Source organism: Linepithema humile, chromosome 5 (genome assembly GCF_040581485.1).
Source record: "Linepithema humile isolate Giens D197 chromosome 5, Lhum_UNIL_v1.0, whole genome shotgun sequence".
Classification (NCBI taxonomy): Eukaryota; Metazoa; Arthropoda; class Insecta; order Hymenoptera; family Formicidae; genus Linepithema; species Linepithema humile.
In genome coordinates, this window is record NC_090132.1 from 22,141,969 (window position 1) to 22,158,620 (window position 16,652).

Below are 16,652 nucleotides of genomic sequence, written 5' to 3' on the forward strand. Positions count from 1 at the left end.
CAGCGATTTGAAACCATCGTAATATAATCACCACCACTTTTCGAAAGTAATACCATTTAAGATAAATGGAAGAATGTCAAGACATAAATATATTCAAAATTGAAAGCTGAGTGATAAAAAAAATGAAAGTTTTGACAAACTAAATTTGAAAGACGAATAGATATAAAATTTTACATTTAATTTGAAATAAACTTTAATTGAATTTTAAGATCTAGATTTAAAAAGGAGCAAATTGCAATAAATAATGATGTCTTTTAATATTGTTTTACAAGGAGTTTTGTCTCAAATTTAAATAAAAAATCTGCTCTTAATATCACACATTTGGTAGCTGTGCGAGTTATTTTGTAGCTAATAACATATGCATGTCTAATTTTTTCTTCTCGTTGTTTTTATTTCTCACTGCGCCTCGACTCTTAGAAGCCTCGAAAAGTTCAGAAAAACACCGGCGTTTCTCGAGCAATTTTAATTACACTCGCGCGCGCGCGCGCGCGACATTCGCATAATAAGATATCGTCTGTTTCCGCGCGCGCGGTTTCGTGCTACGGTGCCATTTATGAAATACTTGCGCGGGTTCCCGTTTTTAAACACGGTCAGCCGCAGTTGCAGCGACTGCAACTGCAGTGGCCGCATACCGCGAACATTATTCAGGAAAGTAGCGGACGCGGGAAGGGTACGGTCCACCGTGACGTAATTTTCTGGTTTCCGCGTTTCAGGAAGGGTGAACGCCGCGCCGCGCCGCGCTGCGTCGCATCGCGGCTTTTGCTTGTTGCTCGAGGGGAGATTGCTACCCCCTGCGGCTGCAGATCGCGCGATTTATGCGGCCAGGGAGGAAAAGAATTCCGCGAGCGGCATTCGTGTTTCACGCACCGTCTTATGCAAATTGCGCGCTCTTTGGTCTTGTATCTTGTATATTTTAACGAGATAGCGTTGGTTTAAATGAAACTATTTATCTTGTTGAAACACGCGCAACTCAATTGTGATAAGAATCCGGCAAGCATTCGGTAAGAGATTTTGTCATTGGCTTTCTTTTTTCAATCAAATCTGATTGCGTAAAATATTCAATTTTAGCGACACAGATTTTTTGTAAAGTATTTCGAATAAAAGTTGAAATTTATTCCTTTTTGAAATATCAAATATAATAATTATTTCTTGCCAGCTTCGTATTTTAAATGCACTTCTGTCAGATTATAGAATTAAGAGGAAAACAATATTCAAAGAGGAAATGATATTTGGGTTTTTTGCCTTGTTCACCAAAACGTACGATGAAAACGTTAAATTTTCCGAATAAATAATTCTAGAATTTTCAGTTTTAATTCCCCATTGTATTTTTTTCCGGCACATCTATTATTTTCTTTGTGTTAACGACGCGTATTACGTTCTGCGCAATTTTGATTTAGCTTTTGTGCATGCAAATTTTACACGCGCCGACCATCAAACAAGGTTACACCGACTATCACAGTCTATCGAGATCGTCCGCCGTTTTATCTATTTTGGAAATAATTGCACTGAGCATTACAGCGTAATTAATTGTTGCGGTGTAAACGTACTCCCGATAACGGGGTGGTGGGCGAGGGTTATAACGGTTATAGGATGGGGTTGTGAGGGAGGAGGGGGAGGTGCCCAAAAACGGGCGAGCAGCGTTTCAGAATGTCGATAAACATGTCCAACCCCGTTACCCGCCCAATCCTCTGCATTCCTGGCGTGTATTCGAGAGATGAAGGGTGAGAGAGAGAGAGAGAGAGAGAGAGGGAGGAGAGAGAGAAAGGGAGAGAGGTAGATAGAGAACGCGAGGTGGCGTGTGGGACGGAGGGTGGAAATTAAAAAAAGCGACACGGACTGCACCCTCTCAATTAACCGAATTGATTTTCCGCTGCAAATTCAGCACGCGCTCCGCACAACGTGAACAACGGCCCGCACAGCGAAATGGACTTTTCGCGGGTAATCGATGTCATCCAACATTCATAAAAAATTACATTCTACCCGGCAAAATTCGCGCACGGCCGAAAACTGTTTTGCAAATCGACCTTACGCACTGGTTAATCTGTCAAATTTTTCTATATTACCTTGATTATATCACCAAGTATATCAAATAAACACGAACAAATCAATAATTTAAATGTCCGATAATTTTATAATGCTGCATATAATTATTGTCGTATCGTAACTTACAAGATTGAACAATATTGTGAAAGTTATGACAATAAAGCACAATTTCTACGTGCATTTCTAATCTGCGAATATGTATAATAATTTAATATATATAACTGAGTCTTATTTTTCAAATCTGTCGTTCTAATGTCAATTATTTTGAAAATTGCAATATTATTTTGTTTCAATAAACAATTCATCGTTAAAAATATAGAAAAATTGTAACTGATTAGTGGTTAATGTGCTAAAAATAATCATTTGCAGAAAAACTCATCTTTAAAGTCATACAGTTGTTGCTTTGATATAGTGAATCTGACGATTATTTTTTCTTTTGCACTTGATAAAATGTGCCTTATGATTATTCTATAATTAATTTTAAAAGTATTAAATACGCCAACAATTAACATCACGATGAAAAAGCTCAGTTCTAATTAAATTCTAGTTTATCGAATTTATTGAGATTCGAATCCTCTCTTTTCAAATTCTAAAGTTCTTTCTTATGGCTTTATTCTCAACTTGTCAGTGCTTGCTTGTTTAATGTACTTATATTAAAGCGTAAGCATGTGTAAGCCCAATTCGATTGACGATATAGTACAACGTGTTGCTAAATATCTGAACTTTTAAACATTATTTAATTTAAAATTCCGTTAAATCGAAATTCACGTAAAGTTAATTGAAAATTAATGTTTCTATTGTTTAAATGCAGTTGGAAAATGTTTAGTTTGAATTGAGTCCTTTATTTCCGAGTCAAAGATACGCTAATGCATCGACAATTTCATTAAACAAAATTCACTTGCAAATTGATCGAAAAAATAGGAACGGCGACAGCTCTCTGGGATATTCTGTGTATTTTGACGTAGACACGCGAGGGGCGTAAACAATGTCGAGAGCAAAATGTAACTCGTGATTTTCGGTCGCACCGTCGGCTAAATTCTTTATTGCATCGTTACGCGGGCGGCGCTTCATTCCGGTCGACCGGTACTCGTAGTGACTCCTCCATTACGGATTTATGAACGAAATTGAAAATCCCCGCACCCTCGTGAGGACGGGGATGAGAGAGTGAGTGCGATGAAGAGGCGCGAGGGGTAAATCGATGCGGAGTTTGATGATGGTGGTGGTGGTGGACATGGCAATTTTCCGAACGTCACGGCAACGAACGACCTCTCGTTCGCCTCGTCAGCGATTTTCGGTCGGGCGCTGATTAAAACGACGGCTTTCCGATAAAAGCGCGCCGAATTCCCGCGAATTTCTGTTGCAACCGGACTCGCCGCCGCTGCTGTTGTTTCTGCAATCAACTGCATTGCGCGATCGCGATCGATTTCATCGCGTGCGGTGCAGCGCGCGATGGACGGGAACGAAAAAAAAAAAAAAATACCATAGGGAGAAAAAAGGGACGCTGGTAATCGCGCGTCCGGGAGCGGCAAATTGATTCGCATCATTGAGAATGTTACGAATTTATCCGCCGACTGTTGATTGATATCACGAGTCCTGGATGTCGCGAATTCCTCGATTTTTCGATTTACATCGCGTTTTGTCCTTCCACGAAATAATTCATAAAAAATGTGCACTAATATTTACAGAAAATGCAGTTAAAGATCAATCTAACAATAAGGATGAATTGATTTTTATATTAAATATTTTTATCAAATCTTAATTACAAATACTTATATTTGTTCTGTTGTTCAACATTTTGTTATAAATTACTTCATAGAAAACACATACTCATTTCTACTAATTTAAATATAACTGTGGGATGCTTTGATACCTTGAATAACATATTTTATTATTTAAAGTTGATTTAGCTTTAATTAATTTATAAAAACGCGAGCAGTTTTTGTTTTTTAAATGATTTAAAAATAAAAAGCTCTTTGTGAAATTTATACAAGCTTTGCTTTTTTAGAAACATTTAGCATATTATACATATTTTAATTACAAAAATGTTTAAAGTTAAACGTTCAAAAATGTTTTGGTTCTTAGCGAAATATTTTTAATAGAACAATTGACTGCAAATTTATTGAATCTGTTATTAAATTTTATTTGATCGTTCCACTCCCTAATAGAGAGTTTCTATTAATGAATTTAGTTTCGACGACTTTTCTCGAGCGTTTAGAATTGAGAAAAAGGATTAGATAATATGAACATTACTTCATCCGGGACTGCTAATCGGTCTGAAAATTTGTCAGGATCATGCCGCCAAGGAGAAGGCGCTCCAGACAATGTCGAGCATGTCGAGCGCCCAGATAGTATCAGCAGGAAGTGCGATACACAACAAGATGCCCCCCGCCCTCGTGGGGCCCCTTGCCCTTCATGCTTCCACCCCTGTGTCCTATCCCGGAGCGGTAAGTCCTGATCTCGGAGAAGAAATCCCTTGAGACATTTTTTTTTTTTTATCGGCATTTCTCTTCAAAAGAGCCACGAGCTTTAGGGTGAGACGACGAGACGCCGTAAAATGCAGTTTAATCAAGTCGATCATCGTAATAGCGGTTTCGCATGATCAATCGCTTTTAAGTGAAACAAACGACTGCGATCCCTTCCGGTTTGGTAATCATTTTACTAACTCTTTAATCGAGTTTCGTCGATCGTTTTTAACTAAGCGCTGAATATGAACTAAACTCGTTATTAAACACATTGGTTTTATACAATATTCTCTTGTTCCCAGGAACATTTTTTAAAAAAAACTTTTTCCAAGAAAATTTTTCAAGTAGTATTGCGGTGTTTAATCTTTAGGATATACGGATATTTTTAATATTAAAGAAAATAGAGGTAAACTTTACAATATATAAAAGCATTGACGTGCAAATGACGGATATTACCCGTTTAAACAAAAAAAATAGAGAAAAATACTGTTCTTTGTGATTCAGTGACTAATAAATAATATATTTATAAAATGTAATACATGATGTACATACTGTGACACTCGATTTATGTAATACTATTCATATATTAACAGATTGAAAGCTTCGTAGGAAAGACATCAAATGTCTCGTCGTCTTTGAGGAGATACGAACTTTACTTTTGTTATTAGTACTGTCGGTTTGACTTCTTCTTTTGAAGTTCGTGACTGTTCCTAACCGCTTTGCCCGATAACCGCTAATCCGCCTGTCGAGAGCAATCACTGCCGTGTGGTTTGTCGATTGACTTATAAATTTTTTTGTATTTCGCAAGAGTTTGAGATTAATATCGTGCAATTAAAACGTCGCGCCAGAAAGATTACAGCGAATGGCATCAATTTTAACATCGTTACATTTAGAGAAAAAAAAACGCATATTTATAAGCTATTGGTTTCAATGGAAATGTGTAGCATCAATTTCTATAAATATAATGCAATAAACGTGCAATAATTTATAACAAATTTGTCAACATCAAATAAATTAAAATTGTGTTTGATATGTTTAAACAAAGTACGTTTTTGCCAAAAGAATTATTCGATCGATTTAACGGTACAACTTTTATCTTGTCGTGTAAAAAAAACAAAATAACGAAAAGAAAATATTGATCAAATACAGGCGGTGAATAGCTTTTCTCTTATTTTTAAAATTATATTTTTGCTTTTTTGCTATCGTGTTTTGTTCTATCGCGCTTTTTTTCGTATCGGATTAAGAAAGAACAAGAGCGAAAGAAAGCGGGATAAGCGGGGTGTTCTCTGTAGCGTCAATTGCGCACTTTCTTCTCTTCATCGTGCGGAAGCTTTTGCGTTTAGGACTAACCATCCCTTGCAAAAGTGATACCTCCCTGCTCTGCTGCTACGCTGCCCCTGGGGGCCCTTGTTGTGTATTGTTGATATTTGTCCGTCGCTCTAATCTTGTACATATGTATTACCTAGGCATCATGTACCGTATACACGCAGGTTACATATGTATGCGTACATTGGACGTACCTGCATAACGAGAAACGTCGTTGTGGCTTACCAAACTGTCTCTTTTTTTTTTTTGTCTTTTTACGGATACTAGTCGTTTGTTGTTGTTCTTTTTCATTCGTTTCATTTCCTATCGCTTGTTTCTCGCCCGACGGCTCGATGGCTTGCGGAAAAGATTTTGTAAATCTTCCTTTTTTTTGCGCCGAAATAATAAGTTATTACACAGTGCAAACAATTGTTCTGAAAAGTTACTTTTTACAATTTTTTCAACAAATCAGGAGAAATAGATTCGTCAACTTCTTTGCTTAATTATTTTTATTTTATTTCTTGACACTAATGCGATTAACACAGCATAGTGCAATCACATTACTATTCAAATCTGACGCAAACATGTTTGGTAATTAAATCATCAATTATATAGTGTCCATTAAGTAACAATGAGCGAATCATTCATTAGTAATGAACGTCACGTGTGCAAAAATTGGCCGATCGCTAATCGCTAATTGTCGACACTTGCGTGCTGTCTTTAAAAATTTAACTTTGCAATATATTTTTAGCAATTCTGGCAGCCAGGCCTGCAACCGGGAACATCCCAGGATGTCAAGCCGTTCCCTCAGCCTGCCTACACCGGCAAACCGGCGACGGCAGTCTCGAGCGGAGACATAGTTCAGGCGCAACCTCCACCGCCATGGGAAGGACGAGCCATCGCGACTCACAAGCTCAGGCTCGTCGAATTTTCGGCCTACATGGAACAGCAAAGAGATCAGGACATTGTGAGTAGCATATTAATCGTGAATAATATGTGTTAATTATGAAAACAAATTTCGAGCCAAACTCGAGATAAAAAATGCTGCAAAAGCATTACATTTTACTGACAGAAAATCATATTTTATTGGAATCCCGTAAAAAAAAATTACAAATGTATAATTAATGTTAACATGTACATTTTATTTATTTTTATGCCTTAGAATTTTACATCATATCACGTGACAGGCCTAGAACTTTACTGCGATGCATTGAAATCTTATATTCTAGAATTCTAGACCATTTCATTGTTTAAAATATAAAATTTTAATGTATCACAGGAAAGAAGATGTACATTCTAAAGTTCTAACCTAATAAATGTTATAATATAACATTATAAGGCATAAAAATGAATAGACTATACATTTTAACATTCCAGACCATTTCTTTCTTTAAGATACAAGATTTCAATGCATTGTAGTGAAGGTCTGCCGAACGACATGACATAAAATTCTAAGGCATAAAAATATAGACGTATATTAAAATGTACATTTACAATAACAGAACATGTCACTCATACGTGCGTGAATTTTTTTTCAGTACCACAAACACTTGTTCGTCCATATAGGAGGTTCTGCAACTTACGCGGATCCTCTGCTAGAAGCGGTCGACGTTAAACAGATATATGACAAATTCCCGGAGAAAAAAGGCGGCCTCAAGGAACTTTATGACAAAGGACCGCAAGCGGCCTTTTTCCTCGTTAAATTTTGGGCTGATCTCAATAGTAACATCCAGGACGAAGCTGGAGCATTCTACGGCGTCACGAGCCAGTGAGTAACAATGTCTGATTTTCGATTACACTACTTTAATCTTACGTAATGTTTGCACTACATTTGTTTTTTTGTCTTTTTTTTTATGATAGATATGAGAGCAACGAGAACATGACGATAACGTGTTCGACGAAAGTATGCTCCTTCGGAAAACAGGTGGTGGAGAAGGTGGAGACGGAATACGCCAGGTTTGAGAATGGCAGGTTTGTTTACCGTATTAGCCGTTCACCTATGTGCGAGTATATGATAAATTTCATCCACAAACTGAAGCACCTGCCAGAGAAGTACATGATGAACAGCGTTCTCGAGAACTTCACCATCCTCCAGGTATGTTAACAATATTATCATTAATATTAATTCTTGCGTGTGATTTTCTAATATGTAAATCATTTGAAATGCTAAGTCATTCTGTACCGAGCTATTTCAAATTCTTATCTGTTTTATTAAATTCTAACTATATATACTCATGAATCTTATTAATCTAAAACTCATATTCATAGTTTTACAATTGCATTTGATTTTATTTCAATTTATCCTACGTTAAAAGAGACATGTTATTTACTTTTTCGAAAAATTTAGACGCGATTACGCGTCTTTGAAAAAGTGTAATCGCGTCTAAATTTCTTGAAGGCACGATTAGACATTTTCTGGCTATTGATAAAATTGAAGGACATCTAATCGCGTCCTCCAATTTTTCGAAGACACGATTCGGTGTCTTCTGGCCGTTAAAATTGCTAAGATCGATGAAATAATGCATTTGAAAGGACTTGAAAAGAACTTTCAAAAACATCCTATTAACTATCCCTTAGTTTCCCATAGTTTCAGAGATATTTCAAGTTTAAAAAAAATTTGTTACAAATACTTTCAATCTACATTTTAGTAGCCACGATGTTTTTCTGACTTTTGTCTATTCCCAGGTTGTCACGAACAGGGATACGCAGGAAACATTATTGTGTACGGCATATGTGTTCGAAGTTTCAACATCTGAACACGGTGCTCAGCATCACATATACAGATTGGTCCAAGACTAGCCTGCTTGAACCTGCTCGCCATGCAGCCATCCACCCCCATCAGTGCCTACCATCACATAAAAATCATCCATACGCGTATACATATATGATTATATTGTGAAAACAGAATACAATACACATACAGTACACACATACACTCTCATGCATACATATAACATACATAACGCGCGCGCGCGCGATATATTGCGTGAATATGTCGGTGTAATTACGCTTACACTGATGCAAGAATATTTTCGCGTCCATAGTTAGGTGAGTTTCGATGGAAAATATTCGATCGATGACGTGTGAAGAAAATTACTCTCCAAACGGGTGTAAATACTGGGCAAATAATGGGTGTCATAAATGTAGCGTCCTCGATCCGGCAGACAAATTAATTTAAAGGCACGGAATTCTAAGTATTGTATAATAAATATCGTAATTGCTCCAAATGTCTCATTTTCATCGTTAAACTCGCGTAACATATGTAACATTGCAAACTAAAATAGAGAAAATGTATTGCGAACGTTTTCCGTGAAACTCCTTAAAAGGACTCTAATACACATATATGTACACACACGTACGATAGAGTACTGGCCAGCCCGAGCTTGAGTTTGATTCAAAGTTTATACTTTTAAAAACTTATTGGGTCTAAGCGCTTGACGTACTGTAAGAAGAAATTCTTGCATGTATGCTGAGCACAACATGTCTTTAATATATCACACAGTTATAAATTTTATAATAAAATAGATGTAATCATATGTATAATATATATATATATATTTTATGATCACACAATCATCATCCATTTGATCGGCGAATTGGTTCGTCGGGATTTTAATAAAGGGGATATATACAATAAATTAAGTTAAAATTGACAATAAATTTTGGTATAATACTGCGTAAAGATATAAGCATGCACCAAAAGCGGGAAAAAAAAAGAAAAACGAAGAAACAGACTCTGACCTCGGAAAGGCATGGTACCCCCAACATGATTTAGTATTATAGTTTTATTATTAAATTAGACGATATAGAACCGACAAGACATCCACACACAAATATACATACATATGAATAAGAGTATCTATGTTAAATACTAATGCAATTACGATTTACATTGTTATAAATGAACATGTATAAAGTTATCTAAGTGATTTCTAAGTTTTAAAAGAAATGGAGGTTTGTGACCGAGAGATATGCCATTATGACTTTTTAAGTGCTACATTGCATTGCAGTTAAATATTATTTTTAATTATCAAAATTAGATCAAGAAAAATTAAGCATCATATATCAAGTTTATCAACAAGAGTTTCTTTAAGCTGTTTAGCAAAATTGCTTTTCTTATCATTATTGCTTCTATATCATACGAGAACTCTCATCATTATGAGAATTAATCTTCAATGAATAAATTGATAGAAAGAGAAGAATGATGATCACACTTACACATATATTTTTAAAATACGATCTTTTAAAATGCACTTGATAATGTGCAAACCCACCCACTCTTTTTAGGCAGCGACACTTAGGTTAGAGGGATGTGTTTGTATTTCTTATAATCGCCTTACTTTGTATTCTAAGGTCATTTTCTATAGTTCTTACTGATGGATGATTTTTCTTACTTAGCGTACTCTGTTTGTTTTTATCTTTCTACTACACTTACAAACCGATATATCAGATTATTATTGATTATGTCGATCGAAGAACAGATCACCATCATGGAATATATAATTATGTGATAGGAACTTAGATTTCTCCGAAACTCAACCTTGGCATTTTTCACCAGGAGTGTATTGAAATCTATCTCGAAACATGTAATAAGACATATGGCGGCCTCGTCGTAATATACAGAGCGTTAATATTCTAATTATAATACATTCTTTGATAATTCTATGATGATTTCAATGCCGCATAACAAATCTCTGTACTTTAAAAGTATTTTTTAGATTACTGATAACAGATCAATGCTCTGTTGCGAAACATTTCGTACTTAATAATATAATTTATACGTTTTGACATACATGGACCATGGAGAATTCGTATACAGAGATTTTTCATGAATTCAATGGCAATTGTTTAAACAAGTAGAAGATCATGTCCTGCAGTTGACTTTATTTAATCGCATCTCTCATATAGACTATTCTGTGTAAATACACAGAAAATTTTTACTTATTCTTTAATCCGAGCTGTTGTGTGTTCCCGAAACAAGGACTTGCCTATCGAGCAGTGAACATTAACATAAGAAAGAAAAGATCGTGTATATTTTAAGAAGATAATATTACTTATTGGCTTAGTTTACACCGATTGTTTAGTACGCGTACCAAGTGCTAAAGCAGCTTCTTTGATTGGTGTAGACTTTACGCTAAACGATTTATATCTATCGGAGAAGCAGATTTAGTATTTGGTACGCGTACTAAACAATTGTAAACTAAGCCATTGTATTCTTACTTTAATTTTTACGGAACAAGTGGCAATGTATTTTGATCTCTCTTTTAGTCAGAAATATGTCGCTTTTTATTTGAGATGAGAAGTGAATTTACTATATGGTTGACTGGAGTAGAAAAGAATTTATGTTTAATATGTGAATGTTTTTTTTTTTGTTTGAAAACTGGCAGCTTTCATATCTTTTACTTATTGTTACCGTTTTCTTTTTTCTTTTTTTCGTTTATCTAGTATCCATTTGAGAGTGATCTTCAAAGTGAGAGGAATAAAAGAGTACTACCTTGTAGTACTTTCTAGTGGTATTTCTATTTGTCTGTATGACTTTCGTGAGAGTGATTCTGAGCAGCATTTCTCTCAAATAGATATTAGTCAGTAGTAATTCATCATTTCGTTTTTTTTTAATTACTTATTGCATCTTTTTTCAATATAAATTGTGATTTTGCAAATCACAATCAAACTGGAATTGTAACCACAGCCATGTTATATGCGAATAAGTTTTATGCGATACCTTGCTTGTTAGTATCCATTAGAAACAAAGTTTTTTATTTTGCAATTTTTGTAATTTCGATAAATATAACACGTAACGTTTTCGTAATGTTATATGTTTATGATGGATGAAAATAGAATTTGTGCTTATACTTCGAATTTCTTAGTAATACATTATTGTTTTCAAAACTGCGCAATATTTTTGAAAGATACTCACAGGAATTCGGTTCCGTCGTACAGATTTTTATTTTGGAATGGAAATTCGAAGACAAATGGAAGGAGTATGAAACTGAAAAAGAGGAGCACCGACACTAATATTATTAACATTTACGCGTAATGATTTTAAAATAAGCGAATTACATTTATAAGGAAAGATTATAAAAATATATATTTATCTATGTCTTCTGTGAAGATAGAAAATAGTACTCTCTCACTCTATATCGATGATATCGGAAATCGAGGCCCGACAAAAAAAAGAAATACAAAACGCAGAAGTAGACTAAGGAAAAGAAGAAAAAGGAACAACTCGCATACACAATGTACACAATACATACAATACGATCAAATTTGTTAAATATCTTTGTACATATTTACACGAAGACCATGAGAAATTGTTCAAGTTCCAGCAGCTACATTTTTGTAATAAGTATTCGCGCGAGAAGAGAAACCTTTGGCTTGCAGCTCCTTATAAATCCACTTTTATATTTTGAAATTAAAATGTATAAAAATTGTTAATATTTTCATAGAGATGATACATGCAATATTTTAATACAAAAATAGATGGTTATGTTTAATTTTTATTTAGCATATTTTTTCTATTATCGTTTATTTCAGTATTGTATCATTGGACAGTTATATGCATGTATAATATCTGGATGAATAAGATTTATTAAATAATTCATGCGTAGTTGCTTTATTTCTTAACTCTTATCGATGAGTATAACAGAAGAGTAAAATGCTCTTGTTATATTTTTGTCTCGTTAAATTCAATTTTATCTCTATGAAAATATTGACTGTACAATTGGCCTCTTAATTTATTTGACGAAACCTCCAAAATTTTGCATTCCTTTGAAATTCTATTTATTCATATCCTGGAACTGCCATATCAAAGAATTGAGCTTGATTGTAAAGATGATTAAAAAATATTGATCAGAGAAAAAAAAGGAAACAAGAAAATCTACCTGTATATTATCATAAATGAAATGAAATGAAATGAGGATCAAAGTAGTTGTTTTAACAAGTAAATGAAAATAAATGAAATGATATATCATTAAATTAGAGGTTTAAAAATATAATAGAACTCAGTATATGTACAGTATTTGAAAAACATGTTTATAATTTGTATGGAGAAAATAAATGATTGATATAAAAAAGTGTATTTTTATTGTATCTTTTTTTATTATTTATTTTATATATATATATATACTTTGTATAAAATTATTTTTTTCTAAAATATCTTTAATATATTAAACAATAGTAAACATCTTATCAATATTTTTTTCTATATATGTAGAACTATACATAAATAATATAAATGTATGCAGTTAACAGCACATGTGTATCTTTCCAGATTCTGAAATTAATAAAATAAAGTTATTTTTTATAATAAATAAAATTATATCACTATATTATCTCATTCTTTCTTTTTTATTCATTATTTTGCATGTAGCTTTTTTGCTATAATATAATTTGATTAATGATATTCATATTTTCATAAAATATTAAAATATGTTTTAAAAATAGAAGCATATAAGAAAATATAATCGACATAAAAATTGTATTAAATCATTATGAAAGGATAATTAATATAATTTTGAAAATAATACTTATTTGTTATTTTGTTTTTATCTTAGACCTATATAACGGTTGTAAAACTAGTTTTAAGCCACAGACTGAGGAAGAAGGTAGCAGATTAGCTGTGTCTCTTTCTTTCGTAAATTTCTATATTGAAAATTTTTATTTTAATAGAAATTTTGATGTGTGTAAATGTTTTAATGTGTGCTAATAGAGTTTTATTCTTTTGAATACATTTCACTGACGTTCACTGCGATATTTCCTTTTTAATCAACCAAGTTTCTAATTGGCGAGTTGCCCTTTTGTCGACGGTGCCGCTTTCAAGTTTACCACGTGAGTATCTCTTGAGTACGTTTCGCGAAACGAAAAGCGTTAAAACGATGTTGGCATCAGAATTGGAAGAATTTCACAAACGGGCTGATGCAGCGGTAAATGCCTCTGTTTAATTTTTAATATAATATTATGTTGTAAATCTGCGATAATTTAAAGGCGCTTATCACATCTGCTAGGTTAGACGGCAGTTTTACGATTCATTTATCTAATTTTACAGGAGGAAGGAATCCGTGAAATAAAGCGTGAAATTGCATTGTTGTACCATACTCAATATGTTTGTACTAAATGTTTGCTGATAAAAGAAAAAGAAAAGACGATTGAAAAACTGCAACAAGAGAATATCAAGCTGAAACACAGACTAGAGATACTCAAAAGGGTAGGTCTTTAATAGCATAAAAATTTATATTATAACAAAGTTACCATTTCTTTAATTACTCAAATGTCCTTACGTTCTTTGTCATTATTTTTTTTAGACTATAGAAACACTAAAAGACAAATCGTCTACAATGCCTAACATATCTGAAAGCAACGATGTGATCAGTATAAATAACACTCTTTGCAAAATCTTTCAAAAGGCTATTAATGAAGCTTATCCAAACGTATCAAATCCACCAGTGATAGTAACTACTAGTAATAATCCCAAGTTTGGGGATTATCAATGTAACAGTGCTATGCCTTTAGCGCGACAATTGAGTTCTGGTAATGATCAATCTCTTCTGTATTTTAATTTACACAATACGTACATATATATTATATTATACATTAATCATATGATATGTTATTATTATAGGAGGCACTAAGAAAAACCCACGTGATGTTGCTAACGATATTATGTCAAAGTTAGAAAAATCTGTTCTTATTGATAAATATGAAATAGCTGGTGCAGGATTTATAAATATATACTTAAAACGTGATTTTGGACAATCTACTTTGAGCAGTTGGCTGAAGATGAACAAAGTTCCTCCTCCATATGTTAAGAAAAAGAAAGTGATTGTGGATTTTTCGAGTCCCAATGTTGCTAAGGAAATGCATGTAGGACATTTAAGATCGACTATAATTGGAGAGAGTATTTCTAGGCTTTTAGAATATTTAGAGCACGATGTGTTAAGACTCAATCATGTAGGTGATTGGGGCACACAGTTTGGTATGTTAATAGCACATCTTCAAGACAAATTTCCTAACTATTCAACGATTACTCCTCCAATCCAAGATCTTCAGGTGAATACATATAATATCATCTATATGTATAACTATACATATATATAATCATATAATATAAAATTATTTTATAAGTAAATATATTAATAAGTTATATATTATATTCATATATACACAGGCCTTCTACAAAGAATCTAAGACTAGATTTGATTCAGACGAAGAATTTAAAAAACGTGCATACCAATGTGTTGTTAAATTGCAAGCTTTTGAACCTGATATAACAAAAGCCTGGAAAATGATTTGTGATGTATCTAGAAAGGGTAAAACACGCTCTCATCTATTTTCTTTTAATAGTTATTGATTATGGAAAGAATAACTTCTTCATAATTACTTTTTGTTTGATGCAGAATTTGAGAAAGTATATACTCGACTAGACATTAAATTGATAGAAAGGGGCGAATCGTTCTATCAAAAGCGTATGGAATCAATAGTTAAAGAACTGGAATCAAAGAATTTGTTAGAAGAAGATAATGGGCGGAAGGTGATGTGGGGAGAGAAACATGGTAATGGAATACCTTTGACTATTATAAAATCAGATGGTGGTTTTACTTATGACACATCAGACATGGCTGCTATTAAGCAACGTGTCGAGGAAGAAAAAGCAGAGTGGGCAAGTATCATGTTTTTCATTATAGATATCACTTTATTATTAGATTTTATCATTAGATTATCCTCTATAACAAAACTCCGTAATTTTACAGGTGATATATGTCACCGATGCTGGTCAATCTCTGCATTTTCAAATGTTAATAAGTTGCGCTAAAAGAGCAGATATTCTAAAAGACTTCCACAGGATAGATCATGTCGGCTTCGGTGTTGTGTTGGGCGAAGATAAGAAGAAATTTAAAACCAGGTCCGGTGATACTGTAAAGCTTACCGAGCTACTAGATGAAGGTGATAAAATAAACTTAATCACAAGTATAATATCGTTATCTTGTATTTTATTTCTAAAAATTTAATAACCATATATTATTTTATCCAGGCTTGAAAAGGGCACTGCAGAAATTGAAAGAGAAAGAACGTGACAAAGTGTTATCTGAAGAAGAGTTGAAGACGGCCCAAGAATCCGTGGCATATGGCTGCATAAAATATGCCGATTTGTTGCACAATAGAAATCACGAATATGTATTTTCCTTCGACAAGATGTTGGAAGACAAAGGCAACACAGCTGTCTACTTACTGTATGCTCTAACTCGAATTCGTTCTATTGCTAGAACAGCGAATATTACGCAAGAGGAATTGCGGGAACGTGTTCACGATACTCCGATATCATTAGAGCACGAAAAAGAATGGAAGTTGGCCAAAGTACTATTAAAGTTCCCCGATGTGATTCTGAGTATTAGTCAAGATTTGTTTTTGCATCCATTGTGTGAATTTTGTTATGAAATTTCGTGCGCTTTTATGGAATTTTATGACAAATGCTATTGTGTGGAAAAGGATCAAGCTGGTGTGATTGTGAAAATACATATGGGTCGTATTTTGCTCACGGAAGTTACTGCAATCGTTTTGGAAAAATGCTTTGCTTTATTAGGCTTAAAACCTGTTCAACGAATGTAAAAGAATAAAGATCATATATGTATATACATATATGTGCACATATTTATTCCATAATTCTATGATTTTTTTGTCTTTTATATTTACAATATTTAAGAAACTTAATAAATTAAATAAAAACTTAATCAAAGTATAAATTATTTTATTATATTCTATGCTAATTTCTAATTTATTTCTAATTTTTGTATAAAGTATAAAAAATAAAGTGTTTCATATAAAATATCTTTCCTTCAACTGCTCTAT

At 33.5% G+C, this 16,652-nt stretch overlaps 2 protein-coding genes across 13 annotated transcripts in view; both read left to right on the forward strand.

The window, feature by feature from the left end:
• Positions 1-12,739, forward strand: part of sd (TEA domain transcription factor 1 homolog scalloped) — a 198,314-nt gene extending 185,575 nt beyond the window's left edge. For 10 of the 11 annotated variants that reach the window (XM_012373732.2, XM_012373730.2, XM_012373731.2 and 7 more), the window contains 5 exons: positions 4,332-4,487; positions 6,562-6,777; positions 7,349-7,578; positions 7,671-7,905; positions 8,496-12,739. In XM_012373732.2, coding sequence (XP_012229155.1) covers positions 4,332-4,487; positions 6,562-6,777; positions 7,349-7,578; positions 7,671-7,905; positions 8,496-8,609 — 951 coding nt within the window. In that variant the 3' untranslated portion in view covers positions 8,610-12,739. The remainder of the gene's footprint in view (positions 1-4,331; positions 4,488-6,561; positions 6,778-7,348; positions 7,579-7,670; positions 7,906-8,495) is intronic. The other variant, XM_012373739.2, reaches the window with a different exon arrangement.
• Positions 12,740-13,424: 685 nt separating this feature from the next.
• ArgRS (arginine--tRNA ligase-like protein) lies at positions 13,425-16,438 on the forward strand. 2 transcript variants are annotated; one of them, XM_012373935.2, is made up of 8 exons: positions 13,425-13,732; positions 13,855-14,013; positions 14,111-14,336; positions 14,428-14,855; positions 14,974-15,115; positions 15,203-15,465; positions 15,557-15,749; positions 15,838-16,438. In XM_012373935.2, exons 1-8 carry the CDS (start codon positions 13,685-13,687, stop codon positions 16,410-16,412), a joined length of 2,034 nt encoding a protein of 677 aa, XP_012229358.2. In that variant the 5' UTR covers positions 13,425-13,684; the 3' UTR covers positions 16,413-16,438. The 2 variants fall into 2 exon arrangements, with proteins under 2 accessions (XP_012229358.2, XP_067211502.1); XM_067355401.1 differs by having other exon boundaries at positions 13,426-13,637.
• Positions 16,439-16,652: the final 214 nt, after the last annotated feature.

Bases quoted from the DNA above. Each gene is read 5' to 3' on its own strand.
- ArgRS (XM_012373935.2), top strand. From the start codon at position 13,685: ATGTTGGCATCAGAATTGGAAGAATTTCACAAACGGGCTGATGCAGCG. The intron at 14,014-14,110 runs GTAGGTCTTTAA...TATTTTTTTTAG, and splicing joins GACTAGAGATACTCAAAAGG to ACTATAGAAACACTAAAAGA. The intron at 15,466-15,556 runs GCAAGTATCATG...GTAATTTTACAG, and splicing joins AGGAAGAAAAAGCAGAGTGG to GTGATATATGTCACCGATGC.